We start from the raw sequence: 27,578 nt of genomic DNA, 5'->3' as shown, positions 1-27,578 counted from the left end.
TATAATACAACAAACTTCTTCTAAGATATAGTTTGATCATGGAACAAGGATTTATTTAGATTTCGAAAAACAAAATATCCAGATAAAATTAACTCAATATTAGCATTTCCGAAGTTAGTGTGTTTTTACAATACTGTCTTTTTTGTTGTTGCTGTTACCAACAGTCAAGTGGTTTCCAGTTTATACATTCTGTGCAAACAGAAACTTTATACAGAAACTTTATACATTTCATCAATTTATAGAGAAACATAAATTATATATTTTTTTAGAAATGTTAGCAAAGATAGAGAGGTTACTGTTCTCAGAAAGGAGCAGAATCTTTTTATTAAAATATAACCTAAAGCATTCAGCTTGAGTTGACACATTGGCGGTCTCCCCCGCCCCCTTGTAACCAAAATTAACCACGTATTACTGATCTCTCATCTCAATCTGTTAAAACGATTCCAGCCATTTCAATCATTTGAAACTTCCACACATTTTAGCAAGGTTCATGTCATCACAGTCACAAGCCCTGAAATCACCACATTTTGTATAGCAAGTTCAGTCTTACAAGCATCTTTGAACAGGCAGGGTTGTCTTTGGAGCTTCCAGAGAAGACTTTATTTGCTCTCAAGCAGACTATGAAGTCCTTGGAGCGTGATCACTTTGAGAGCTATCTTTGGGTGCGTGGTGAGCTTCCCTGCTATTCTCCTCTGAATCACTGTAAAGCACAGATTGGAGATACCTGATGTATTTAATTGCAGCTCGGAGTGTTTCTACTTTGCTGAGTCGTTTCTCTAGGTATTCGGCAGGTAGGTGATGTCTGAGTTTGGCGTAGCCTTCGTTGACACACTTTACTCTCTGCCTTTCCCTTTCGTTCCTTTTTCTGATGAATGCTGGGCCGCAAGAGTACTCGCATCTGCCAAAATTCCCACAGGGACCTTGAAATGGGAACGCACAAGGATCGCTGTAGAAATTCTCAGCCGTCAGCTGCTCTGGTGTGAAAGGAAGCAGAGGCAAATCTTCAGGGCCAGCGAATTGGTTTGGGATCTCTGGGTAGAAATGGAGTGCAGCATAAAGGTCCCTGCAGCCAAGTCTAGACATCTGTCCAGCGTGGGAGTCGCTTAAGACGGGCAATCTGTCCATGGCATCCCAAAAGCTTCCCAAGCTGTGGTGTCTCAGGTATAGAGCTAGAAATGGAGAACTGTGTATCAGCTTCAGTGATTCATACATTGCAATAGGCTAGGTGTGATTGTCAGTATTTTTAGTGCACTTCTGATATTATGCAAATATGTGGGAGACGGCAATGTTGTTGTAGTGACCTATTTAAATACAGTGTTCCATATGCAAAGGAGATATTTTAAAATAATCAATATAAGCATAGATACTTGCAACTAGATAAATCTCTTTAGCTTTACAGTTGAGGATGTGAAATCATATGGCAGATTTTCCTAGGCAAAAACACATGCCGTTGTCAGAATGACTGGTACATGAACTTCTCCATTATTCCCTGTACCCACTCTTTTTCTCTGCAGTGTGTGCCTCGCTATTCCTATCACTTACGCTGATTATTAGCCCAGGGAAAGAGGGGGGTTGTCTGTGGAAAAGCTTGAAATGTGCTTAACTCTCTCACTGAAATTATTGAGGCCTACATGTATTCAATTGTGCCCCATATCTTTTAACAGAAACTCTCCTTTTCAGGCTGTGCCTAACATCAGAATTCAAAATTTGCCAACTCCTCCAGCTAAAATAATGTTCTATCTTTTATTCTGTAAGATAGCAACTCAACAACTTCATACAGCAAATAATGCGAAAGGTAATGGCAAATTAATGTTTCTCATCCTCCCTTCCTATACATTATTTTTATTATAAGCAATAGTGTAAGAAGTTGTTTTCTTCCATTTATCAGGGATTACTGGATCAGCTTGCTAGCAAATATCAAAGTATTACTCTGACTGCGGGCATGTTATTTAATTGCATATAATCTATGTGGTTAGGATTTAATAGGAAGTTGCTTAGAGAGCAATCAATCTCCTGTAATGACTCAGGACCCACCAGCTGACCTTCAGAACATGTAAGGGATGAAATTGGCTCTCCCTGTGCCTCACAATCACACTTGTCAGTTTCCACCAGCCTACTCCAGCACAGAGAATTCCATAACATATGTACAGAAGAACGCCCCCCCTCCCCCTGCAAACAAATTGGGTCTGCAGCCTGTAATCTAGAGCAAGGAAGATTTAACTGAATTATAGAATCATAGAATTGTAGAGTTGGAGGATCATCTAGTCCAACTTCCTCCAATGCAGAAATCTCAACGTGTCTGGTCCCCCATCCAATTTGAAACCATACCAGACACTGCTTAGCTTTGCAAATGTGCTAGGAGTTTTATATTGCTAAACAGCAATCAATGAAACATATTTATTGATCATGCATTATAAAAGCTGAATCAGTAAATTGTCGATAATAAAAATTGTCTATAATAAAAATGTCAATTAATGTTTGCATTTTAACATTTGGAAAGATTACTGAATTCACCAAACCTTTAACTTGAATTAGAAACCTCAGTTAACTGAATTATTTACTAAGAAGTAAAGTCTCATTAATTCAAATAATTTGCTCTATTCTTTCTGAAATTTGCCTCAGTGCCTAAGACAAAACACAAGATCATAAAACAAAGCTAAGTTTTTCATTCCTAGACTTGCTTATGGTGAAATGGAAAAGAATCCCCAGAACCACAAGGAAAAATCTAGAATATTAGACAGGGACTGAACTTCAAAATTCCACACTAAAATTATGTGTTAGTAAGCTGATTCTTATAGCTGTTCTCTGTAGATCTATTCTATAAACTAGAGCTCACAAAGTATATATTTATCATGTGCATCATTTAAATTTAACAATCTGGATTAATATTAACAAAAACCATGTAACATTTTGCTATTAGCCTCTATCTACCTTACATTCCTTACCTGAGTTCCACAGTTCTTGTGCCTGTTGGACTGAGTCAAAAGACAGATCTAAATTTATAGTCAATTGACAATATGCAAAGTAGCTTACAGTTAGATCTGCTCTTTTCTGGTTTAGCTTCTTCCACCCACACTGCAGCTATAAAGGCAACAAATATTAGAATTATGGGATAGAAAGTGTAACGTATTAGATGGTTTTTATGGTTTCAGACAGAAGCATATTTATACTCTGCCAATGCGTAAGTTGTTGTAATAATTTACTAATTTTTATCAAATAAATGTTCATATTTACCCTGTAGAATAATTTGCTAGATCTTGAATACTTTCCCCACATATTTCTTCAGGTGTGTTAAACACACAAATCAAATCTCAACAAATTTATTTCAGACTATCTTTATAGTTATAATAAATGCCTGTGAATGTGGATATTTACAAACCAATTTTAGAAGGCCACTGGGAAATCATAAAATGCTGACATTTCTTAGTAAAAGTTAAGGCCAGTTCACTGTCCAGTCATCACCAATTTCATAGACTCATAGAGTTGGAAGGGATCCCAAGGGTCATCTAGCCCAACCCCCTGAAATGCAGGAATCTCAACTAAAGCATCCCCGACAGATGGCCATCCAATCTCTGCTTAAAAACTTCCAGTGTCCATCACCTTCCAAGGGAGTCTGCTGCATTGTCAAACAGCTTTTACTATTGGAAACTTCTTCCCGATGTTTAACTGGAATCTCATTTCTTGTAACTTGAAGCTATTGGTTTGGATCCTACCCTCTGGAGCAGGAGAAAACAAGCTTGCTCCATCCTCCTTGTGAAAGCCCTTTAGATATTTCAAGATGGCTATCATATCTGCTCTCAGTCTCCTCTTTTCCAGGCTAAACATACCCAACTCACTCAATCATTCTTCATAAAGCTTGGTTTCCAGACTCTTGCTCATCTTGGTTGCCCTCCTCTGCACATGTTCCAGCTTGTAAACATCCTTCTTAAAATGTGGTGCCCAGAACGGGACACAGTACTCAAGGTGGGGTCTGACCAAGGCAGAACAGAGCGGTACTATTGCTTCCCTTGATCTAGTCACGATACTTCTGTTGATGTGGCCTCGAATAGCATTAGCTTTTTTTTGCTGCTGCATCACACTGTTGACTCGTGTTAAACTTGTGGTCTACTAAAGCCCCTAGAGACTTTTCACATGTACTACTGACAACCCAGGTGTCCCCCATCCTATATTTGTGCATCTGGTTCTTCCTGCCTAAGTGTAGAACCATACATTTGTCCCTATTGAAATTAATTTTGCTAGTTTGGGCCCAGTTCTCTACTCTGTTATGGTCATCTTGAATCCCGACTGTGTCTTCTACAGATTTGGTTATGCCAAGCACTCATTTTAAATGTAATTTGTTTAGCAACTTAACTAAGCAGAAAAGTTTAGTTAGAAATTATAAGAAAAGAGCGTGTAATACAAGTTTAAATCAGTATTTAATGGTATAATTATTTAAGGCTGTACATGTACCTAAGATTGTGTATGGATGTAATTAATAATAATAATAAATAAATAAATAAGCAGAAGAGAGCATACTGTGAAATGGTAACCCCCCAACTCTGCCCCTTCTCTGCTCTCAAGTTCCCTCTTCCACTGGCAGATGATGACTAGAGCAGTAGTTGAGGAGAATTTATGATAAATCTGACCAAATACAGGTAGAGTTCATATTAAAATCTACACTGTTGGCTTATTTTTCCAACATAATTATATCAGTACCATGTAAATCAATGTTCCACATTATGAGGTTATTTGGTTTTTGTTTACAACTCTTGGTGGTCCATCCTTGTGAGTTGATTCATGCTTTCATCACAGATGACGCTCCCCATAATTCCACCTTACTTGGACACAGACACCTGCTTCACACTCTCACCTAGGAGCAAGCCCACCCACAACCAGTCACCACCCATGGGGGAGTGTCCTCACCCTCTGAAAGGAAGAACCCACCCAAATAAACAACTCACCTTTGGTGTCACCCTGAGTCCAGCCCGCCAGTTTCAGCTCACCACCAATGGCAGACTCCACATAGGCAGGCTTCCCCTCTGGAAACCAGAGATAGAGAAACCGGCCACAGCTGTGTCAAAATTCTTACTCTTCATGGGCAGGACCGGCCGGCCAAACATTCTGACTCCTCAAAAGGGCTGCTGTTCTGCAGGTACAGCAGAAAAGGGTTGGGGAGGCTAAGATGGGGTCCACCTCCCAGCAAGCAGTAGCCCAACTACTGCTACCTGCAGGCCACCTGCTCACTTGACCTATATCCATCTTGACTGGCAAGTTTGACCACATGGGTAGAGAAAGTTATGATTCTTTCCTGGGTATGTGATTCCATTTCCTCAGACAGCGACAGCAAGCTCAGAGGGACTTTTTGGAGTGCAACCAACTGCATCCCTGTGGCAACCATAATGGAACTTATGAGCAAGTGGGCAGGCAGTAGTGGTGATAGCAGCCAATACTGCAGTAATAGCTACAGCAGGCAGACTGGCCACCTATAGTGGAGTAGGCGGCAGCTGCAAGGCCAACTGGCTTGTAAACAGCATGGTGAGTGATGCATCAATCACCCTTTGTGATCCGCTGTCCAGGCAAGTATCTCACCATGCCTCATTATACGGCTGGCCCTGTATGCCTTGGGCACATCGAAGCTGGACTACGATAACATAATCTGCATACAACTTTGAAAAAGTTTTGGAGACTACAAATGGAGCATGATGCTCCAGCCAGACTTCTTTCACAGGCCTATTACCATATATAAAGCCTATTTCTCTCAGTTCTTTTGGAGTTCAAAATACTGGTCCACACCTTTAAATATATTGGGCCTAAACTATATACGGTTTTTAACGCCTGCCATTTCCCATGCATAGTGTCCACCTATTGTGTTACTGGCACTGTGGCCAGTATTTTATTTAGCTGGGCCTTTGGCACTGAGGAATTCATGTTGCCCTGACTATTTTGCCTTACTGCGGTATTACAGTCACTATCATACTCTGCTGCATTATGTTTTCAGTAATTGTAATGGGGCGATTTATTTTGCTTTCATTGTTGTAAGCTGCTTTAAGGGCTTTCAGGCAGAAAAGCAGTCTAAAAATAATGCTGCTTTTTAGGGAGCACCAGAGGCTACAAAATAAAAGGAGGTGGTTAAAAGTACCATTGCACGAATGCAAATTTGATCACAGCTTAGGTTTTTGGGAGAAAACTTGTTTTTGCCAAGTATGTTTAGGCCCAAGAGAATTAGGGTTGCAATTCTATGGCCGCTTATCTGGGAGAAGGCCTCACTGAACTCAGCAAGACTTAACTCTGAGCAGACGTCTATAGAATTGCAACTGAATCTAGGTTATATTCTGCATAGACTCCTTGAAATCAATTGAATTAAGTCCAATGACATCAATGGGTTTACTTACATTAATGACGAACATTGGCTATCCCCCTTAGTTGGCTATGTACTTAAATTACCACCACCAAGCTAAACCTTCAAGTCCTCACACTGACAAAACAAACCAGGTTTAAACACACTACCTTAGGATGAAGGAATAATAACAGGCTTTGGTCAAATCAAGTCTTAGGTATACACCCCAAAAGTGTTGTAATTACAGCATGGCTTCAAATGCATTTTAAAAGCATTGCTATGACAAAGAAATCTTTCCTTGTCCTCTTCAAATTAATGACCAATCAAGATGAATGCTCATAGCCAAAAAGAAAGAAAGCACAATGGTTTTGAAACGGTTGAGCACAGCTGTACATAGCACTGCAATGGATTCATTTTTGTTCTTGCTGAAGGACAAGATGAGCATTCCCATGCTGCTGTGGGACATTAAAAGGATTTTCAGCGTCTAAAGCGAAAACACAGAAACACACAATAAAGAAGTTCAGCAACCTGTGTACGTTTGGGGCACAGGGGAAGTATATCAGTTATGGAAACTGTGGATACTATTTGCAGAGGTACAAAGCAGCCACAACTGCAATAAGCACACTAGCTTGGTGCGGGGGAGATTGCCTTTTCAAACATCAATATATTGCTTCTGGAAAACTGAAATATTCCCACAACAGAAATGCTGCTTGGACAGTAATTGTTCCAGAGGGCCCAGATGACTAACAGCTGTCTGTTTGTTGCACTTAAAAAAAAATGTTGCCTGCAAATCCAAAAAAACCTTAAAACTAGCCAATTCCAGTCTTAAAACTATGAATGCCTTCAAATGCATTGACCTGATGACTGAAATACCCAAATGGATTCCACATGGTATTTCATTTTAAAATGCTTCACTTGACAAATTTTATGGAATCAAAATAAATTTTCCAAGTATAACTAACTCCCAGGACAAGAGAAGATTCTGAATAATTTATTCGCATTCCGTTATCCAGCTAATTTTTAAAGATTCTTATCATCCACCAAATATTAAGATTTAGATGAATAAATTTAGATATCACATTGTAGACACTTAGCAAGCAACCGAGGAGGTCCAACACTTCCTATTTTGTTCTACATTGTTTCATTTACACAACACTTCAAGTCTCTAGAGTTCCCTGTCTTAAAGTTGCAGAGGTGCAAGCAATAAAATGCATACAACCAGCCAGCTTTAGATGCAACAGCTATACTGAAAGACCCAGGTTTTTGATACACAGCATCAGACAGTTAGAAAAGAACAAATATACATATATAAAAGTTCAATATGTAAAGTCACTTGCAGCAGAAATGTGGCACACCGTCTCATTTCTTCAAATAGATATTAGGGAAACTTGCATTTAAGAAACATAGTGAATCATCTCTCAATGTCAAAATTAGCACACAAATAATAAGCTTATGCTTTATTAGTAAAAGCAACTTAGTGGTGTACTAAAGATTTTGGCTTGTTAAATATTTGAAGATATTCCTTCCCCTCATGTTTGTGCTTCCTTTGCTGCTAACGAGCAAAAATGGTCTTCCGATGAAGTGGAACACCAGGAAAACAATCTGGCACTTTACTTTCGTCCATTAATTTTCCTCCAACACGATTTGGTGATAATTACTCTACTTATTAACTGAGCACAACATGACGGTCAAACACAGATTTGCGCTGTTCTTGGACTTGGCGCTTCCAACGTTGCTGGGCATACTCCACTTTGTTCAGCATGTTGGCTCGGCTTCGGGAACGAGCCAGCACATCGTGAGCATTTGCAAAAGGCTGGTGATCCTGAAATTAAGGGAGATAAGTTTTCATTATTAAATTGCTATCGTTCAGCATGCAGAAGTTGCAGCTGCAGAAGTTGGCAACCCCTTTTCTGCTGTGCAGGAGATGAAGTGCATTCACTTTGCAAACACAATACTTTGGCACCAAGCAATTAAAAATAGCAAAGTTAGGGTTGAAGCTTGAGGATTCTGCGCGCTTGAGAATTTTTACTTGCACAATAGAACTTCCTCTATTTCTTCTCTCTCCCCCCACCCCCATGCCTCCTCTCCTAATCTGCTCTTCAGAGTTGAAGGGAAACCCCAGAAGAGGTTTATGGTGCACATGGGAAGATGGAAGGAAGGGGAAGTTTTGTTGCACAGCCAAAAGTCCTTGCACTAAGTCAAACAGAACTACTTCATTGGATACTGCCTTGAAAATCAACTAATACTTCCCTGAGACCACTAATAACCAGTAGATTGTATCCATGTTTTACTCACTGAAATTAATGTAATGAAATTAGGCGTATCTAGCCAACGTTAGTACAGCTAATGTTGGTTAAACCCAATATAAATTGTTTTCCAGTGCAAGATTATCAGGAGTAGTAAAAGGATCCTGTGTATTCTTCAGTTTGTAAGATAGCATTGAAATTCAAGCTACCAGCACACTTGCAACTCTGTCTAAACAACTACACTACTAATCACCAACACCTATTGTTGTGAAGCTGTTTAGAGTACTCACTCCAAGATGTCAAATAATACTGAGCACAAATGTTTATATTCAATATCTTAAAAGAAAAGCAAAAATACAGCTGTTTAGGTGACAAAGTTGAACTACTATATTTATGTTAAGCATTCAAGCCACCCTATTACACATACCACTGGATGAATGCCATTCATAAACATCAACATTCAATGCTAAACCTACTGTTCAGATTTTTGGCACTAAGCTGTGTTTTAAAGATTAGCTTTAGAGAAGGGCAAGTATGTGATATATACTAAGGATTAAATATCCACATTGTGAACTGTTTACCATGTTAACATGTCAAAACTGACTAGTACTTTTAGCAGCAATACTTCAAGGCCTTTAGGATTTTTTTTAAACAGCATACACCAAATTGGAAATCTGACATCAGGTTTTAAGTGAAAAAGTTGCACAAGCTGCCTCAAACAACACCTGGACAAGCCCTAGGAATACATTTGAGCTGGTTAAAATATCCTATACCTGACGGAGCATGGGAAGGAGTGTTTCAGGATCTTATACACACCCATCACCATGTGCATAACATGTGACATGGTCATATGTATAATACGCCTTACCACCCCTATTCACTATTAGGCAAATTGGATGTAGACAACTGAACAATAATTCCTCTGTGCTATGGAAGATCAGTGAAGAACTGCCACTTGAAGCAGGACTTTGAAGTTTAGGGCCAAGCCTTTGAAACCATCTTCCATCTGGTATTCTTTGTACATCTTTCACCATCAACAAAGATACTCTTGTTTTCCATGGCATTTGCTGTCTGCTGATTAGTACCATTTCCAACGTAAGGGTTGTTGCCTATTTGCTATTTTAGTATTATATTTTTTTAAAAAATATTTATGTTGTATTTTTACATCAGAATTTTGAACGATCAAAATTCAACCTGAAATTTTGCAACTAGGACCTTGAACATATGGATTTTGGAACATATGGAACATATGGATTTTGAATATTATTCAGACAAATAACTTACCCCAACGTCGTCATCGCTTTGTATTAGCTGTGAATGTCCAAAGAGGCGTCTCTTCAGAATAGGTTCTATCAAGGTAAGATACACCATATACAGCAGGAGGAGACCCAAGATGGAGAGATATATGATGATTGTAACCTACATGGCATAAGACAATAGTTCAGTTATGCCATCTGAAAACACACTAATAGGGAGAATGTTGGCTGGCCAAGTGAAACAAACGGTCTATTACAGCATTGTAAACATTTAGGCATTCCATTCTCAGCAATGTATCCAAATGGACTTTTAAACCACTTAAGCATTTAGCATGAGCAAGTGAAACAAAGAGAAAACACACCAAAGCTATCAAAGGGGTCAAAGAGTAGGAAAATCAAAACTCAATTTCTTCAGATAATATGGGTTCATTTTCTCAGGGAAACTTATCATGGCTAAACAGATGCCCATTCCAACTGAGTCTTTAAAAACAGGAAACAGCAGCAAAAATGGGTTGGAACAGAACCTCTGGATGCAGCACAAAGTGAATTTGTGAAAGAAGATCAACAAGCGGGTGAGGGGCCTGGACTGCTCCAATGTAAAGCTTCTCACAAGCTTGCTTTGAATGCCATGCATGAAAGCAGACTGTACATCAATAAACAAGACCAATGTCAGCACAGTAGAGAAAGATTAAGCTGGATACACAAATTAAGCAATTCTGATGCTGTTACCACAGCCTTGCAAAAATATTAACAAAAATATTAAGCAATTCAAGAACTGGACACAAAAATGAACGGGGTGGGCAGATTTACTGTATGTGAGCATTTAAACATGACTATCTCTTATCACTTAATGTTATTTCCAATAATAACTTAAATAATTTATGGTACTGACACCAATAGACCAAATGCTATGCCTGTTAAGCATGCCTTGACTGGCAAAACATGTGCTATGGGGATTAGCCATTGTTGCTTGATAGAAAAACATCACAAATTGTTGACCAGTAAACGGTCTAGGAAGCATGAGACTGGCTGCATTCACAAGTGATGCTAAACAATAGTTTAGCATTATGAAGACAAGCCGTAACACTCTTTGACCTCACATGTACCTCCTGCACTCCTCTGGCATTGCTGTGAGGAGCTTGCAAGTTTCCACTTCTATTTTAACTGCAGTTTATTGTGACAACTGAACCTGGACAAACTGCAGAAAGCCCTTAACTGTGGTTAGTAGAAAGAAACCAAATAGGAGAGCTGGCTTATTTACACTAAGCAAAGTACAGAATCAATATTATATAGGGCAAAAATGTTCTTCAAAATCTAGCTACCAACACTCTATTACTGTAGCTGCTGCATCACACACATAATACTCAAGAGTCATTATTTTATTATATTTTTTCTCTGGAAGGATTTTTATTCAATTTATGTAGGTTATGCTATACAAACTTTTATTTTATAGGTTTGTCTAATCTAAAATGTGGATTTTGGCAAAAGTCTTAACTGAACAAATGAGCTTTAACTGGCTTGAGTTCTAAAAAAAGTTAATCAAGAGGTATTTTACTTTAATAGTTTCAGAGCTTCTTTCCTCATATTTGCATTCACAACGTAAGCAATATGCCTCTACATCTGGTCCCGGAACTGGCATAGGCTCCACAACATGAAGACAATCACTGGGTAGAAAGGAAAAAGTGCTCAGAGTAAGTTTAGGTAAAATTATGCATTGCAAAAAACATCTTCTTCAGTAAGAACACATGCTGAATGTACCAAGAACTCACAATCTATTATTCATATTTTTGGAAGTTAGAAATAATTGACATTTAACCCAAATAATGATCTGCTTTAATATTTAATTTGGTGCAACAGAACTTAAGTCACTTAGGAAGAGGAAAACACATTAGAGTACAAATGCCAGCATGGGAGTATCTAAGAGAAGGCCCTGAATCTCTAAATCTCTGTCTGACTTGCTAGGCTCTACTCCAGGATCTTCATCACCATCATGAGCCCTCAGTGGATATCAGCTGTGGTGCATGGAAGTGGTAACACCAGCTGGAGTGATTGTTAAATGTTCAGAGAAGAGATCCTTGCCCTGGCAACAATCCATCTGGCTCCCAAAATCACACATACTGTATCTCTTTACTCTAGCATACTGAAAGGTATTCTGACGTTCAAAAAGAGCATGAAATTGCCTAGGAAGCAATTTGTAGATCTTAGAAAAAACTTATTTCCTTCTTTTGCAGGCAGAAACAACTGTCGAATTGAAGGCGGTGCAGAAGTGGAGTATTTTCAATAGGCAAACGGTCACAGAAAGTTAGGCGCGATTGCTACAATTGTCATCTGCTTTCCCTCCTACTTCACATTGTCAAGAGTTTTCCCACCATGTGAAATACCATACACTCTTTTTATGAAACTACCATGCGTTCTTCCTGTACGATCTACTAAAAGCCTAATCCTATACAGACAAGACAGTATTGGTGTGGAAACCTTTCTTCTCTGGTTTCAAGCACAGAATGAGGCTTACACTGTGAGGAACTGCACTGTACCATCCCTTTATCTTCATTAGAAGAGGGTTTAACTGTATATGCCAGAATGCAGTTACTTTTCTCAGTGAAAGTGAACATGTCCATGAAAAACCAAATTTACAAGTCCTTTGTATATGGCTGCTTTCATATACCTTCTGGGCAACACTTACTATCACAGCTAATTTATTAATTGTTCCACTCTGTTTGTATTGACTCCTGCATCGTTCAAATGACAAGGGCAAATGATCAAATTCATGATGGCCAACCTAAGAAGATTCAGTACATGGCAAAGGCATTAAATAAGTATGCTACTGGCCTCATAAAACCTTCCAAGCTAATGCCTATGACATCTAATCATTCTGGGTTGAGCCAGAAAGAAGATGAAACCATACTTCCTAAAGTTTGTAAATGAAACCAAACTTCATCCAGTTGGATTACTTTGGTATCATCTAAGGAACATATAGTAGCTATCGCCAAAGGGCATGTTGTACATTGGTGTAGCTGGTCATGAAGAAAAGCTTCCAGTCACTACACTAATAGACGGGACTGGTGCCAGCAGTAACCAGCCTGACCTGGCCAGGTCACCATTCACTAATCTCCTTGTGGGATGTTTTTCAGCACTATGGAACAGCCTTGCTTTTGAAAGAAAGCAAAGCTTAGTTCCCATTTGCGGTGGCCGCCCACCATTTTTCAAGTTACCCAAAACATAATGTCTGAATGTTACAATGAAATGTATTGATTTCATAGATCCACAGTCCAGACTGAATGGGAGCAGAGCTCATCTTCTGTTCAAAAGTGTTCTTGCCTTTCAACCATGTCTGGGACCATGGTGGAAGGCAGTGAATGGTTTTGGTGTTGTTGCCACCCTCAGAGTGGTAGCAGTGGTTGTTGCTGTGGCCACCACAAGTAAGCCTGCGCCATGACTGGGTGGGGGTTATTCTGGATCTATTGTCTGCTCTATGCTAAGGGCCCCTATGCTGGCTTTGCTAACAGAAAAGCACCACAGTGTAGGTATTAGCATTCATTGAGAGGAAATACTGTTTTTCCCTCCAATACTTGCCCTATATATTGAAAGGCACTATGAAAGCCACTGTTTCAAGTTCATATATACAAATTAGGCTAACCCACATGCCTTTGCTTGACTACTTTTGACAGCCAACTCAAGGTATGCCAAAATATTAGAACTGGAGTTTTGGCTGATTGCCTCAAATGCAAGTGCTTAAAAATAAATCATTTTTGAACTAAAGGCTTTTCTTTCATAAATGATGTTGTATTTCAGTTCCATCATAAAAAAGAAACGATAGTTTATTACTTATGTTTACTAAATAGCCTGAAATTCAACAGCTCCTTATCTTTTGCCTTTACTGCACCTTTAGGCTCAGCATAAGGATTAATTTCCACATTACAAAATTCTGTATCAACAACAGTACCTTTGAAATGGCAATTAAATAAAGGGCAAACATTTTAGTTAAGAGTACAAGAACAAGACAAAAGTGCCATATACTTACCAGTCTTTCTGTGAAACATTCTTACTGAAAATTTGGCCAGCATGGTCTTTGTAAGGAGGACAGATGCATTTACATCGGACATCTTCAGAATTCTGAAAAATAAACACAAGCTTAGAACTAAGGGATGTGCCATCAAGAACAAAACATAAAAACAATCAACAGGAGAAACATGTTTAAAAAATAATACTTAAGAGTATAAATGACGTATAATGACAATAGTGCCTCTCTTTTTACAGAGTATTTATGATTTTTACCCTGTTGGAATTTATATATGTCTTCAAAGGCTTCAACCTACCTTCTAAAAAATGAATAACAGAAAGAAAACTTAACAAAAATTACACTTCTGATTAGATGTTTGGCTCTATAAATTGAACCATGCTTGATCAAGTTAATTTGACTAGAACTGTAAAAATGGGAACTAGATAGATTACCTCCTTTGGTAGTGTATTAATGCAAAGTCAACACACCTCAAGCTATGTACCTTGAAGCCTTTCAGCAGCTTTGAGAAACAAGGTAAATCTTGCTACACACTTTTTCCACTTTTGAACTCCAGCAATAAACCCAGGGATTCTGAAATCCCCCACTCCAACACAAAATATCTTCCATTTCCCACTGTTCCTCAAAGCCATCTAAGCAGGCAATCTTTTATACCAGTTTATACACCACAACTCATCATGAAACACCCAAACACAACCAGTTGTGCTTGATCTTTAAAAACAACTCCTACATTGGTCATGTGGTTCGGATGCCTATCATCTTCCAAAGCAACTACTCTATTCCCAACTTAAGAATGGAAAGCAAAATACTGGTTTAAAGACGCTCTTGAGGCAAATCTGTAAAATGCAGTCTGCAAGCGTACAATTGGAGAATAGCCTTTACCAAAGGCGTCATGGACTTTGAACATGAACTCAGGAGGAAAGGGAGAAACGAGCTAAGAGCTAAGAGTAAGGCACGTCAAATCCTCACCGTGATCCTCACCCAGAAACCTATGGCCTCCACAGTCACTTACGGACACATTGCTAAGACTGTGTTCATGGAAGACATTTTTACTAGGCTATGAGTGATTGCCAAAGAAGAAGAAAAGAAGACATCTACAGATGTCTAAATACACAAGATGACAACATGAACAAAGGATAGGAATGCAAGACAGCAGTCAGAATTAGAAGCATCATAAAAATCCATAGTAACTGCTGTTGGCCACAAACATGATGCTAAAGCTAAAGGTGGCCACTGAAACTCTCAACAAGCCCAAGTCAACATCAAATACTATTCAGTTAAGTGGAATGTATTTCGAAGATAAACATGTTTGTAATTATAAACTTAAGCAAAATGCCTCCCTTTGCTCTTCACGACATCTGAAATGAGAAAACGACAAACATTTCCGGGTGGGGTAAATCGGATAAACACATATGACATAGCAAAAACCTCCCTGTCCGAAAACCGATTCTTTCTGCTGTGCTTTGCAATCCTCCTACCTCGCCCTACCACTTTTTCTTTTCTTTTTTCTTTTTGAAGGAGAGCTCCTACATGCGTTCTGCTTAAGGGATATTTTAAGAGTGCTGCAGAAATATGTATTTTCAGAAATTAAAAGTCGTCGATAACGAGAAAGCAAGCGTCAGCGACGGAGGTGAGACTGACAGCCCCGGCGTTGCGGGCGGTGGTGGTGGCGGGGAAGCGGGGGCGCCTTATTCCCTAAATGTATGGCTATGACAAGCCCTGGCCTTTTGAACATAAGCTTCTTCTTTTTTAACATAACCCTCCGGAAAGTGGGGCTTCCGCTGCCGCTCCCTCCTAGATGCAGAGATATTCCGGGGACTGGAGAGGAAGCGGGCAGACTCAGTGGAGGGAGAGGGAGCGCGAGCGCCACGGGAACGGACGGGGAGGGGTCGCGCGCGCGCCGCATACCTTTTCGCCGGCTACGTGCCCGGCGAGCGCGGCCAGAGCCAGGAGCGCGCACAGCGCCGCCCGCACTCCTCCCGGGGCCGCCATGCCCGACTCCCGCGCCGAGCCAACCCAGAGACCCGCCCCTTATCGCCGCCGAGGCGGGGCGCGAACTCCCAGCTCCGGAACCATCCCGACTTCCGCCTTCGACAGAGGCTCGGGCCCGTCCGCGCCTCGTCACGTGACGCCGCGGGGCCTTCCTTTTCGGGAAAGGGCCCTCCTCCCACCGCCCACGCTCGAAGGGCGGTCTCGCGGCCTTACGGCGAAATCACGCGAGGGGAGAGAACCGGCGGTGTGGCCCTCTTCGTCTCTCACTCGATCTCCGCCGCCTGCTTTTTGCTAGTAGAGAAGGAGGCAGCTCCCCTCAGCAAGGCCTCCGTGGGGTTTTCTGAAGGAGCAGCGCTTCTCCTCTGGGAAACTGGACGTCAAAATTGAGACTCCAGACCTTAAATATGCTTACTTGAAAGTTAGCTCGATCGAAACCAAGAGGATTTGCCTTGGCGGGGGGAAGTGTTTTAAGATGAGAGCGTTCATATGAAATGCTTTCCGAAATCGTACTTTTGGGGCGTAGTTTCCTCCCGCCGCGCTCCCCCAAATCCATTTTGCCACTTCTGTACCTCCCTCCATTCATTTTCCTGATGCTGCTGCCACGAGTCAGAATCGAGGCCACAGAGGTGGAGACATGAATTAATATTGCTTCATTGTCTGTTTCTGGTCTGGCTTTTGTTTCTTCAACAGCTGTTCGCCGGGTGGGCGTTGGAGAGCAAAAGCGTTTCTTAACATGAAATGCGTTCATGGTAAAAGCTTATGAAGAGGCACGTCACATAATACTCCAACTTGATTGTGCCTGCAATTTTGTGAACGCTTACAGTAGGGGGATTTCCAAAGCAGCTCAAGCTATACTAGACCGTTGCAGCCCTTTTTAAGTTACTCATTTTGAGGGAAATCCTCATTGCATATGGCTGAACAACCTTTATTTGGTTGTTCCAATACTACAAAGTTCCTGCCATTTAGTAGCTCTGTAGAAGAAGGAATTTCAGCAGGTATGCCACATAACAATGTTGCATTTTCTAAACAGCTACTAAAGGTAGAGTTTTTTGCATCTGTCTGTCCACCCTAGTACACCCTCAGGGGCAGGCTTTGGTCTTTCAAGTGGTACCCTGTGTGAGCCCAAAATTTGGCACCCCAACCTCTTGCCTTCCTTTCTGCTCAATTCGCTATATCATAGTTGCGATACATTGCACTCTGTTCAATGCCCAGTGCAGAGGAACTGGTTGTTCTGCCTCTGAGACCCTAATGAATAGATATGGCACAAAACCCTGCCCCCACTATCTTGCAGTGTGTTCATATTACTGCCTTAAAGTGCAGCAAAGTTAATTTTTTTCTGTGTGTTTTCCCCACCCCAACCAGCTGTTCACATCAGCAGAGCTTCATAGTGTCAGATTAATTCCTGTTTGTGTTCTTGCTCAGGAGAGTGTATTTACGTCATGTGTGCTTGATGCATACTTGTAGCATTGCCTTCCAGCACAATCCTAAACATGTCTACTCAGAGTAAGTGTCATTGAGCATAAGGCTGTATACCACAACTTGGTACAGCAACATCTTTATCTCTCTTTGAATTTCTAGCATAATAATGTAATCTGTGTCATTTAATAGCTAGTTTTCAGTACTGGAACAATGAAGATTGCTTTATCTGGATGTCTCAGACCACTCTTGAGCTTAAAGTGCCTTTAAATCTTTGTGCTTGTCAAATAATCACTAAGCAGTATGTGATAAGTATATTATAGCCTGTAGATTTCTCTGAGTATGATTCATTACCTGCTAATAAATATGTGCCCAGATTAAAGGAGACAGAGGGAAGGTTGCACACCCCCTGATTTTTAATCAATCTCATTATAGCCATTTCCTGCAACTGCAAATTAGTACTTTGATGCCAGTTTCACCAACCCACTCTCCCGATCTGTTCAACCACCTGCCCACTTTTGGTCTTTACTGGGAAGAACATTGCCTTTGTCTAAATATTCATGCCAAGGAACTGAAAAAGAACAAGTATTTTTTCCCCCTTATGTATTTGCCATTTCAAAAGCAAGTGACATCTCTGCAGAAAATATAATTAAAAACAATCCTGCTTTCATGTGGATATTCTTAGTTTTGGTTAAATCCAGTGGAAACAGTGTTTTATTTTAGTAGGGAGGCAAGCCTTATTTATAACGTGTGTGAAAACAAATTAACCACACATGAAAAACTGCTACAGAAAATACATCTTTTTTCATGTAGTTTCACATCATTTGAATTTATTAATTTGCTGACCCTCAGTTCAGTTAGAGAGCAGCTAGCCAGTTTGCTACAATTCTTGCCACAAACTTTTTACCTCAGAGTCATGAATGGTTGTGATGGTCTGATAATGGCTCACCTCACTGGAGACCATGATACACCAAGAAGAGTGGGAAACCACAAAGTTTGTGAGGCATTTCCATGCTGATTCCATTTTGGTCAGGTGTTGTGTCCCTCATTGTGATGGGGGATTGTCTTAGTAAGACAGGCAATAGAACCCACTCAATTTCCACTCCCTTTCCAAACAAATGTATTGCAGCTGTGTTGTCCATATGGATTGCCTGAACAAATGGGACAACTCTTTATATATTGTAAATATGTATCTTCCTTAAGACCGACCCCCACCCTAGCATAGGGGTCCTTATATAGTCTTATACTAGCTCTGTCCAGTATTGTGCAGAGATACCATACATTTTTAAAGTGCTATAACCTATTTTACTTCCACATGTTTATGAGTGGTTTGGACATTAATTAAACTTGGGAAATTGAGGTCTGTCGCCTTTGTAGGGCAGGCTCACTGCATCAAAAGTCTAAGACTCCCATTTAGAATAGTAGACTCAATCTGAGTATATGAGTTGTATAGAAATTAGTTTACAATAAGGAACATTTCAGTTGCTGTGTAGCTAACTTCTTGACTTGTTAGTAAGCGAAGGTCTCATTTTTAATGGTGTCCAGAAGTTAGCATTGCAGTGTATAGTTTCAAATTATTTTGTTGCTGTTATCAACTTGTGTACATGATTCATGTACATAGTCTAATATTAGAATTTCCTTGCCTTTGGCAAAAAAACCAAACCATGCTGAATTTCCAAGTGGAAGTGAAGCTATGTTTTCAGCAGACTAGAACATCAATTTCATTCTTCACTGCACAATATACTGTTTCTATCCACTGCTGCTTGCTTCTTCTTCATAAGTTATGTCACATTGGCTCTAAAGGTCGGAAGCCAAAGCTTTTCTCCTTGATATTTTGGAATCCTTTGCAAAAGTGCGTTCTTAAGTGATCCAAATGTTAGCTGCCCTTTGACCACAGAAGCTTCCTGCTCAACCATTTATTCATCACTGTACGACCTTGGTTATAGTTAATCACAGCCTTAGTTTGTTGCTCGTAAATTGGGATATTATAACCTACCTGCCAGTCTGCAGTACTAAAGCCCTGTTTAGGGAAGCTTTTAATGTTTGATGTATTACAGTATTTTAATATTTTTTTGGAAGCTGCCTAGAGTGGCTGGGGAAGCCCAGCCAGATGGGCGAGGTATAAATAATAAAATTATTATTATTAACCAATCTGGAAGTAAGTCCAACTGAAGTCAATGGGACTTACTTCAGAGTTAACATGCTTGGAATTGGGAATGGGTAAGGACGCGGGTGGCACAGTGATCTAAACCACAGAGCCTAGGGCTTGCCGATCAGAAGGCCGGCTGTTTGAATCCCCGCAACGGGGTGAGCTCCCGTTGTTCGCTCCCTGCTCCCGCCAACCTAGCAGTTTGAAAGCATGTCAAAGTGCAAGTAGATAAACAGGTACAGCTCCGGCGGGAAGGTAAACGGCATTTCCGTGCGCTGCTCTGCTTCCCCAGAAGTGGCTTTGTCATGCTGGCCACATGACGCAGAAGCTGTCTGCGGACAAACACTGGCTCCCTCGGCCAGTAAAGCAAGATGAGCGACGCAACCCTAGAGTCGTCCATAACTGGACTTAACGGTCAGGCGTCCCTTTACCTTTTAAGGACAGAAAACAGTTTGCACTCTTGAGCAGCTATAGAAATTAATAATGGAATCTTATTTCTATTTATGCTTCTCTTCTTTTTAATTGCTTTTTCTCAGGCTGAAGAGGAAAATGAGCACCACTTGTCAGATTGTCAAATTTGGTTCTGCTATAGTTTGCTTTTGGGAAGTTGACCTGAAGAGGTCGCTAGATATACATCCAAGAAACAGGTAAAGAAACCAAAATCAAAGTATTTTTAGCATGTGTTAATTGTCTTATTAGTGCTGGGGTGTTCAAGTAATCAAGAACTGTCTTCAGCATGTAATTATTCCTGACTGTACTTTTCTGCATTTTGTTTTCCTTTGACCTCACATTATACCATTTCTGTCTCCCCCCCCCCAAAAAAAAACCACTCATATGAACATGCAACTAGGATAACAACATCAGAATACCATTTCATGTGTTTGAGTAAATGGGTTGTAGTTCACAACAACTTGAGCCATAATAGACGTGTTAGTCTTTAAGGTTGCTATTTTTGCTGCAAAAGGTATTCCTCTGGAAATTGTCAAAGTCAAACTGATTGTACACTTTTGCACCCAGTATTGCATTAGGTCTTTGGGAGATTGTTTTTTTAAAAAACAACAACAATGCAACATCAACAACTGTAATAGACTGTAATCAACTGGATGCTTTTTGAAGTTTAACCAGCATCAGAGGCATATGAGCACCAAGGCCCTATTTCACCTCCATGTTCCTGATGGAGCACCAAAAACTGACTGTCCCCAAACAGCTTTCACTGTATTGATTTTATGTCATTAGGCTCACAAGGTTTTCCAGAGTATGATGACAGCATAGCAGATGCCCTACTTGCTCTGTGTTTCCATGACAACTGTTAGAAAAACAGCTCCCGTCCCCACTACCAGTGTCTTTATTACATCTCACAACTGTACTCCAAGTGAGACTTTCATCTCCTGAAGGTGTTTCTTCTTCCAATTAATCACCAATGCTTTGTTGAAATGAAACACAATTGAAATGTCTATGGCTTTAAGTAACACAGTTACAAAAAGCAGCACGGTGTATATATCTAGAAGGCACACAGTATGAAATGGGTCAGGACTAGGAGTACAAACACATTTAAGGGGAATGTAGATTGCTTCCTAAATCTGTGCTTTGAATGTTTCATTTATATGACAAAGAGGGGTCTGGAAGCAGATAATAAAGTACTAGCATTACATTGGCATGACCAAACTGAATAGAGGGGAGGCTGCCCGGGAACATCCGGATTCCGATTTTGTTCAAGTTGAAACCACTGCACGGCAGGAGGGGGGGGCAGTGTGTTCGACTATGCTCCCTGGCTCCTCATGATGTTGCACGTGTGACGTCACCCCCCAAAAAAATCATTTTCAGAAGATGGTGCCTCTGCGTCACCCCATTAACTAGTTTGCTGCCCTCAAGTGTACTGGGGAACACTGTCCTATTGCCAGGGTTGAAATAAGATTTAACTGCCAGTTTAGGCAGCTTCTATACATGGAATGTGTGTGTTGTGTGTGTGCTATAATAGTGTCCTTTGCCTCAGGCAAGAAAAAGTCTTAAGCCAACCCTGTGAATGACTGCTTAAAAGTTCTTGAATTGGCAGCCAATTCATTAAGTACAAATCCTGAAGTTTTGGATCCCCCCAAAACCGGTGCCAAAGTTTTGAAGTAGTTTTGTACGCCCCCCCCCCAACTGAGTAATTGATACATCAGAGTGGGCCAGTTCGTAGTTAACACTCAGAAATCCAACGTTGTCTGATTCACTTCAAACTGGTGCCCAAGTTTTGTAGTTGTTTTGTAGGGTTTTGTAATGAGAACTGTGCATTTTGTAGCACCTCCCAAACTGAGTAATTGATAGTCAAACCATGGCTCATAGGCATCACCCAGAAATCCAACATGGTGGGATGTACAAAACATCCAAATTTTTGAAGTCCTTTTGTAGGGTTTTGTTAATGAAGCTGTAGCCAAACATTGCAGCCTCATCTTTTGTTAGGGAAATTTACAGGCAAATGGCCCAAGATGGTTAGGAAATAGGTAGGTCTTCCTTGAGTGTTTTGAATAGGAAAATCCATTAGAGTTTAGGAGTAGTGGCACATCTCATCCCCCACCTACAATGAATTATATAAACAAGATCTGGTGAGTTTTAACAGAACAACAGAAAAGGGTTTTGGGATAGTGAGACAGAAATTGCAGCTTGAGAATGAAAGTGAGTTTTGAGCTCTGGAAGTTTAAAAGCATCTCAGAATGCTAGACTGCCTCTGGAGATCTGATGCAGGGCAGTGTAACTGCTGTTTTCAGGAGTTCTATGCTGTGTATCTCATCTTGTAAGTAAAATCAAATATAACAAAACACCATAGGTCTCCAGTGGTATTTACTTTTTTCTTCTTTGGTGATCACTCATAGCCAATTAAGATTGTCTTCCATGAATATGGTCTTAACAGTGTGTCCGTAAGTGATATTTACCTACTTTAAAAGGAGACGCAGCCTGGAATTCTGCCCCTGGAACGTCATACTGCTTAGGGAAACTATTTCATAAGAATTCAGAAATTTGTGAGCAGCACATGCTTATAGCTGGCCTCAATTATTGTTGCCTTGATGACCAAGTCATTCTACTCATTTCCCCCCCTCATTTGTATTATTTATTTTTGCAGTTTTATTTCTTTTCTTTTCTGTGGACACATGGGTCTCTAATTATAGCTGTCAGTTTAGACCTCATCCTTTTTTTCCATGTGGCTCAACAAAACAAGGTCCTCTCTCATGGCTAACTTAGATTGTAACCCACTGCATGCAGATCTGAGCATATGCACCACTGAGGACAGTGGGCTTGCTTCCAAGTAAAGATACCGTACATAGGATTGTGCTGCGTGAATATTGACCTGTACTGTATCAGCTCATACCATGGGCTGCAAGATCTTCATGAAGCCACATTTTAAAATGCCACAGGGCTCCTCAAGTTTGTAATTAACTCTAATTGGAACTCACAGAATGGGACAATTGCAAACAACTTATGACCTTATCTTGCAGAGAGAAGCCGGCAGGCTACAACAGAGTTCCCAAGCTTCCTTTGCAACAGTTCTTTAGCTCAGTGTGCGCAAAACTGCTATGAAAAAATAATGAAGTTGATATTGCAAATGCCAGATTAATTAGCTTATATGTCTATAGGTCATTTTATGTTGAAAAATGGATAATCATCTCTATTCCAAGGAGTAAACTAAAATTTCTGTGAGCAAGAAAGGAGGCCCAGCTGATGAAGCATCTAAGCCCCAGTGACAGAGCATTAAATTGACAAGCAAGTCATTCAAGAAGGTAAGTGTGTTCATTCATTCATTCTATTTATGTATTTATTTATTTCATCTGCTAAAATAGGGTACAGCAGAGGCATTGTGAGCTAGGAACTAAATTCCAGTGCAGGGCAGACTTGAGAGGCTGCAGTAAACAGCAACCAGAAATTTATATAATAATGGGCAAAACATAAGGGTAGGCCTCAATCCAAGTCAGACATTTAAGCATTAATTAAAAATTAGTTCAATTTAAGAAACAGCTTTCAGTTCACTTTGAAAAACAGTTCAAAACTAGAGTATGAATTACAACTTAAAATTAGAGGGTAAACTTACACTTGCAAAAAACTTCATTTCAAGCTCGTGTAAACTTTGGTTAAACTTATCAACCAAATAGTAAGGATAGGTTTCAGCCCAAGTTAAAAACTCTGATTTTGGTTCTGTTTCAAAATTAGTTAAAATCTAGAATATTTTTTAAACTCCCAATTTACATTTCATCTACCCACAGCCTCCCTTTAATCCCTGTTTAATCCAGCCATTGTCCATTCCCCGGACAAACATTCCCATTGCTAGGGAGCTAAACTGACCTAAGTTTTCCATTCAGAGTTCTGCTCAGTGGAACTGAGTACAAACTCAGCCCAGTAGCTGAGCCACACTTCCTTGTGTTTTTCAAAGGACCACCACCTGATCTAATTGAAGTAGCAGCTGAGGAAAGCTAGACAGGGCTATAAATTAAGGTAACTTACCAAGGGAGTCAAGGGACGTGGGTGGCACTGTGGGTTAAACCACTGAGCCTCTTGAGCTTGCTGATCAGAAGGTTGGTGGTTCGAATCCCCGCAATGGGGTGAGCTCCCGTTGCTCACTCCCTGCTTCTGCCAACTTAGCAGTTTGAAAACACAAAATGCAAGTAGGTAAATAGGTACTGCTCCGGTGGGAAGGTAAATGGCATTTCTGTGCACTGCTCTGGTTCATCAGAAGCAACTTAGTCATGCTGGCCACATGACCTGGAAGCTGTACGCCGGCTCCCTCAGCCAGTAAAGCGAGATGAGCATCACAACCCCAGAGTTGTCCGTGACTGGACCTAACGTCAGGGGTCCCTTTACCCTTACCAAGGGAGCCTATTGTATAAGTAAAAGGTAGTTCACTAGTTCTCAAAGATTGTAGAGCACCACACTGGTGTGACAGGAGAGGATGGCAAGTGTGGCCAGAAGATTCAAGGACAATCAATATTATAATTTGGGAATGATTAATGTTCTTATCTAGCTACATTGTTTTCTAATTTCTGGATGTCTCATAATCATATTATTAAAAAAACCAGTGGTGTTAGTTTATTGTATAGGAAAGGATACAGTCTTGTATTGTATGCTAGAGAAAAGATTCATTCCTTCCCTCATTTATAATAAAAGTTATTTTGACAAATGTGATTGTGTAGGCTTCCAAACTTCCTTCCCAGAAAGCAAACTTGGAGCATGACCGTCCAACTGTCACAGAACCAGCTAGAGGGGCAGCAAAGCTGGACTTAATCTTAAGTGATGTCCAGGACTAGGAACAAGATGAATTTATTGTTGAACCAACTGGGGACGGTGACTACATTGCTATTAAATGCAACAGTTCTTGTTGCTGTTCCTTAAAAAGCAGCTGGAAAAGGTTCAGAAAGGGGAAATCCAAATTTTAATGGGGATGCTGGAGTAGATGGGCACTGTGTCTGATCCAGCAGGGCTCTTATGTAACCCTGCCTTCCTTTTGTCCACATAAAAATTGCATTTCTACTAACAATGTTGGTTGGAGTTGAGCAGAGAGGCTTCTGAAGGAGCTATTATCATGTGCTCCTGTAGTGGAGGGACAGGGTCTCTCACAAAGATTTTCTAATAGAGCAGTTATCTGACAGTGTTTCCTGTAATTGGGTTTCTAAATAGAGGCACCACTTTCCCAGCACGCCAGCCTGAAATAACCTGCAAAGCCCTGTGAAAAGAATACTTCCTCTTATGACAAAGAAGCCTGGTTCTTTTTTCAAATGGACACATGGACTTGGTAGAAACATTGGTTGCTAGGTGACACAGACACTGCTCATGGACCCCAGTAATTTTGACATGTTGTGTTAAACCAGAAATCTCTGGGGGGGGGGAACCCTCTTTCCCCAAAAGATCTCCATTTTGATTCTTCTTAATAGAGTGGCTTCTGTCTTATCCAGATGATTTATTAGTGTTATGGACTTTCACACCACCCACAATGAGAGGCAGGAGCATAATCTTAAATATAGCAAACTTACCCTTTACTCCAAGTCAAGAACAGTTGGACTGAAGTTAGTGAAAGGTGCTCATTATTCCCAAAGCTGGTCCTGTAAACCCAATAAAGGCACTGCCTGAGGCAGTGCCTAGGACTGGAAGCTCTTCAGTAAAGCTGCCTCAAATTGTCAAGCCTTTATGCAGATAAGTAGCCAGGGGTGATATATTGTGAGATCAGGAATTTTGAAAGTGTTATCATGATCTGGACGTAAAACCATTTTTGCACAATGTACCAGTACGTCACCCAGGCCTACTGATGGAGACCCTTGGATGATTCAGAACTCTTTCAAGGTTCTGAATTGTGCAGGGAACAAGATGGTGATGGGACAGAGCTCTCTACATTCACGTGTTGGCTTTATGAGTAGAATGACTGAAGGGAGCTTTTGTTGATTTTATGGTTGCTGGATATCATGTTTGGATGGTACTGACTGATAACAGGGGACTTGTAAGAACATGCACTAAGTGGGTTGGGGGGAGGGCAAATAAGTATATGTGTGTGAGAGGAATCATGTAAGATTAGACATGACTTGTTTTAGTTTTAACATGTACACAAGCAGCAGTTCTTGCTAATACATTGTGGGTGGAGGACCCAATCTACATACAGTATACTGGGCGTAAAAATCCTGCTGCTCCTTCATGGTTCAGAGTGAGTCCACTGAATGAGAGCAAGGGTTGCCTTCCCTCCTCTAAAAGTCAGTCTAAATTTTCGTATGAATTAATGTACTGTAAGCCCACAACTTAAGCACATTTAACTTGTGCACATACAACTATATATGCATGGCAAATTTAAAATAATAATAATTAAGGGATAGAAAAAGGGTGGGTTTCTGGGGAAAATGACTTTGGCAATCCCACCTGCCATTGAACCCATTGGGTTTTGACTATATGCAATGTTGGCTTCAGGCGTGATCCCCAGAACATAACCCTTGCGTAAGTTGCAGGCTTACTGTATGCAAATTTGTACCCTGTGCCCTGAGTCCTTTAAATGCCTATCAATAACCTTAGACAGATCTGCCCCCCCCCCCCAAGAATTAAATGAACTTAAACCTGGTTGGCTAACTTGAGACATAAGAACCAGGTGTATGTGATATGGCTACAGCTGTCTCATTCTTGGAATTTGAGTTGTCAGAATATCCAAAAGGTGGTGGTTGTTGACTGGAAAAGTGTTGACCGACTTCTTTCTGAAGTAAATGTCAGACTACTATAGTATCTACTTGGTTGTGAGGCATTGTGCCATGACTTTGCCATATTCAGTATCGACTGGCCTGGAATTAAACCACTAAAATTCAGTTTTGCTTGAATTGTTCTCTCAATAAAGCAAGTCCAGCAAAGACTTTTGTTTGTTGCAGTTAAGCCTAGATCCTGTAAAGGCACAAATATAGCTGGCTGTATCATGTGAGAGAATCAAGGTGGAAGCATTGTCAATATGCTTAATACCCATTAAAAAAAGCCCGGCCCTAAATGTAGAATATCTCCTCAGTATGGAAAAAGTGGATTCTGAAATGGCAGTAGACTTTCATGCTGATGAAAGGCCAATGCACCACTCATTACACAGAAGAAGAAAGATAGAAGAACACAGGCAATGTACATTCTGCTTTCATCATGACGCCTTTTAAAATAAGGGAGCCAATTAGATGTTGACAAAAACATGAAATAAGGTGCCCTTGCTGTGTTCAAATATCTGAGATCCATTAGTATACCAATGCCATAAATAAAAGCCAGGACAACATGCTCCCCTGAGAGCGTAATTGGGTAGGAAAGAAGTCTGCAAAAGTTCCCCTCATTTATCTCCCGGAACTCAGCATCAAAATGTTTCATATAGAAAGATAACTATGTTCTGATATATAATGACCAGGAGATAAATTGCTAGTTATTAACAACAACAGCAGCATACTTGGTTGTAGCCTATCATTACTGGGATGAAGTGTGGGATAAAATCGCTTTTAAGTATATAAAATAAATAACATTAGAATACTAACATTCAATACAAATGCCCAGTAATAGCATTTGCTTTCCCCTTGCAGCATGTGCCTCGGATAACCTGATTGAACCTGTGGGTATTTTGCTCTGCTCTTTGTGGTCTGGTTTACATGTTTGAGAGTTGGTGGTCCCACAGCATGAGGCTGGAAACTTGTTTATAAGAAATATGTATTATTAATTGACTGCATAGGCC

At 40.4% G+C, this 27,578-nt stretch overlaps 2 protein-coding genes and 2 long non-coding RNA genes across 21 annotated transcripts in view; 2 read left to right on the top strand and 2 right to left on the bottom strand.

The window, feature by feature from the left end:
• Nucleotides 1-28: 28 nt before the first annotated feature.
• Nucleotides 29-5,051, bottom strand: ASCL3 (achaete-scute family bHLH transcription factor 3). The gene is made up of 3 exons (XM_081013672.1): nt 4,941-5,051; nt 3,034-3,081; nt 29-1,169 (listed from the first exon to the last, which is right to left on the bottom strand). Exon 3 carries the CDS (start codon nt 1,123-1,125, stop codon nt 619-621), a length of 507 nt encoding a protein of 168 aa, XP_080869798.1. The 5' UTR covers nt 1,126-1,169; nt 3,034-3,081; nt 4,941-5,051; the 3' UTR covers nt 29-618.
• Nucleotides 5,052-7,291: 2,240 nt separating this feature from the next.
• TMEM9B (TMEM9 domain family member B) lies at nt 7,292-15,885 on the bottom strand. Its single transcript, XM_081013547.1, has 5 exons — nt 15,745-15,885; nt 13,840-13,931; nt 11,374-11,482; nt 9,847-9,981; nt 7,292-8,138 (listed from the first exon to the last, which is right to left on the bottom strand). The coding sequence occupies exons 1-5, from the start codon at nt 15,826-15,828 to the stop codon at nt 7,983-7,985; spliced, it is 576 nt and encodes a 191-aa protein (XP_080869673.1). The 5' UTR covers nt 15,829-15,885; the 3' UTR covers nt 7,292-7,982.
• Nucleotides 11,490-12,275, top strand: LOC308481400. Its single transcript, XR_013988637.1, has 2 exons — nt 11,490-11,965; nt 12,050-12,275. It is a non-coding gene; the product is annotated as an uncharacterized lncRNA (long non-coding RNA).
• The window catches only part of LOC308481288, a 51,496-nt gene continuing 37,963 nt past the window's right edge, over nt 14,046-27,578 (top strand). For 5 of the 18 annotated variants that reach the window (XR_013988557.1, XR_013988558.1, XR_013988559.1 and 2 more), the window contains exons 1-4: nt 16,110-16,577; nt 17,251-17,331; nt 19,930-20,040; nt 23,005-23,148. This is a non-coding gene — a long non-coding RNA (uncharacterized lncRNA). Of the gene's footprint in view, nt 15,113-15,142; nt 15,467-16,042; nt 16,824-17,250; nt 17,332-19,929; nt 20,041-23,004; nt 23,149-27,578 lie in introns of those variants that run through there. The other 13 variants (XR_013988555.1, XR_013988556.1, XR_013988562.1 and 10 more) reach the window with 11 other exon arrangements.

This window comes from Podarcis pityusensis (assembly GCF_964106645.2).
Source record: "Podarcis pityusensis genome assembly, chromosome: 1".
NCBI lineage: Eukaryota > Metazoa > Chordata > Lepidosauria > Squamata > Lacertidae > Podarcis > Podarcis pityusensis.
Note: the sequence above shows the minus strand (reverse complement) of the source record. Positions and strands in the feature narration are given on the sequence as shown.

What these genes read in the sequence shown, in the direction of transcription:
- ASCL3 (XM_081013672.1), bottom strand. Translation starts at nt 1,125, where the DNA reads ATGGACAGATTGCCCGTCTTAAGCGACTCCCACGCTGGACAGATGTCT.
- TMEM9B (XM_081013547.1), bottom strand. Translation starts at nt 15,828, where the DNA reads ATGGCGGCCCCGGGAGGAGTGCGGGCGGCGCTGTGCGCGCTCCTGGCT. An exon ending in GAAGCTCTGAAACTATTAAA is followed by an intron (nt 9,982 to 11,373) that starts GTAAAATACCTC and finishes TATGCCATGTAG; the next exon opens with GTTACAATCATCATATATCT. An exon ending in AAAGCGATGACGACGTTGGG is followed by an intron (nt 8,139 to 9,846) that starts GTAAGTTATTTG and finishes CCTTAATTTCAG; the next exon opens with GATCACCAGCCTTTTGCAAA.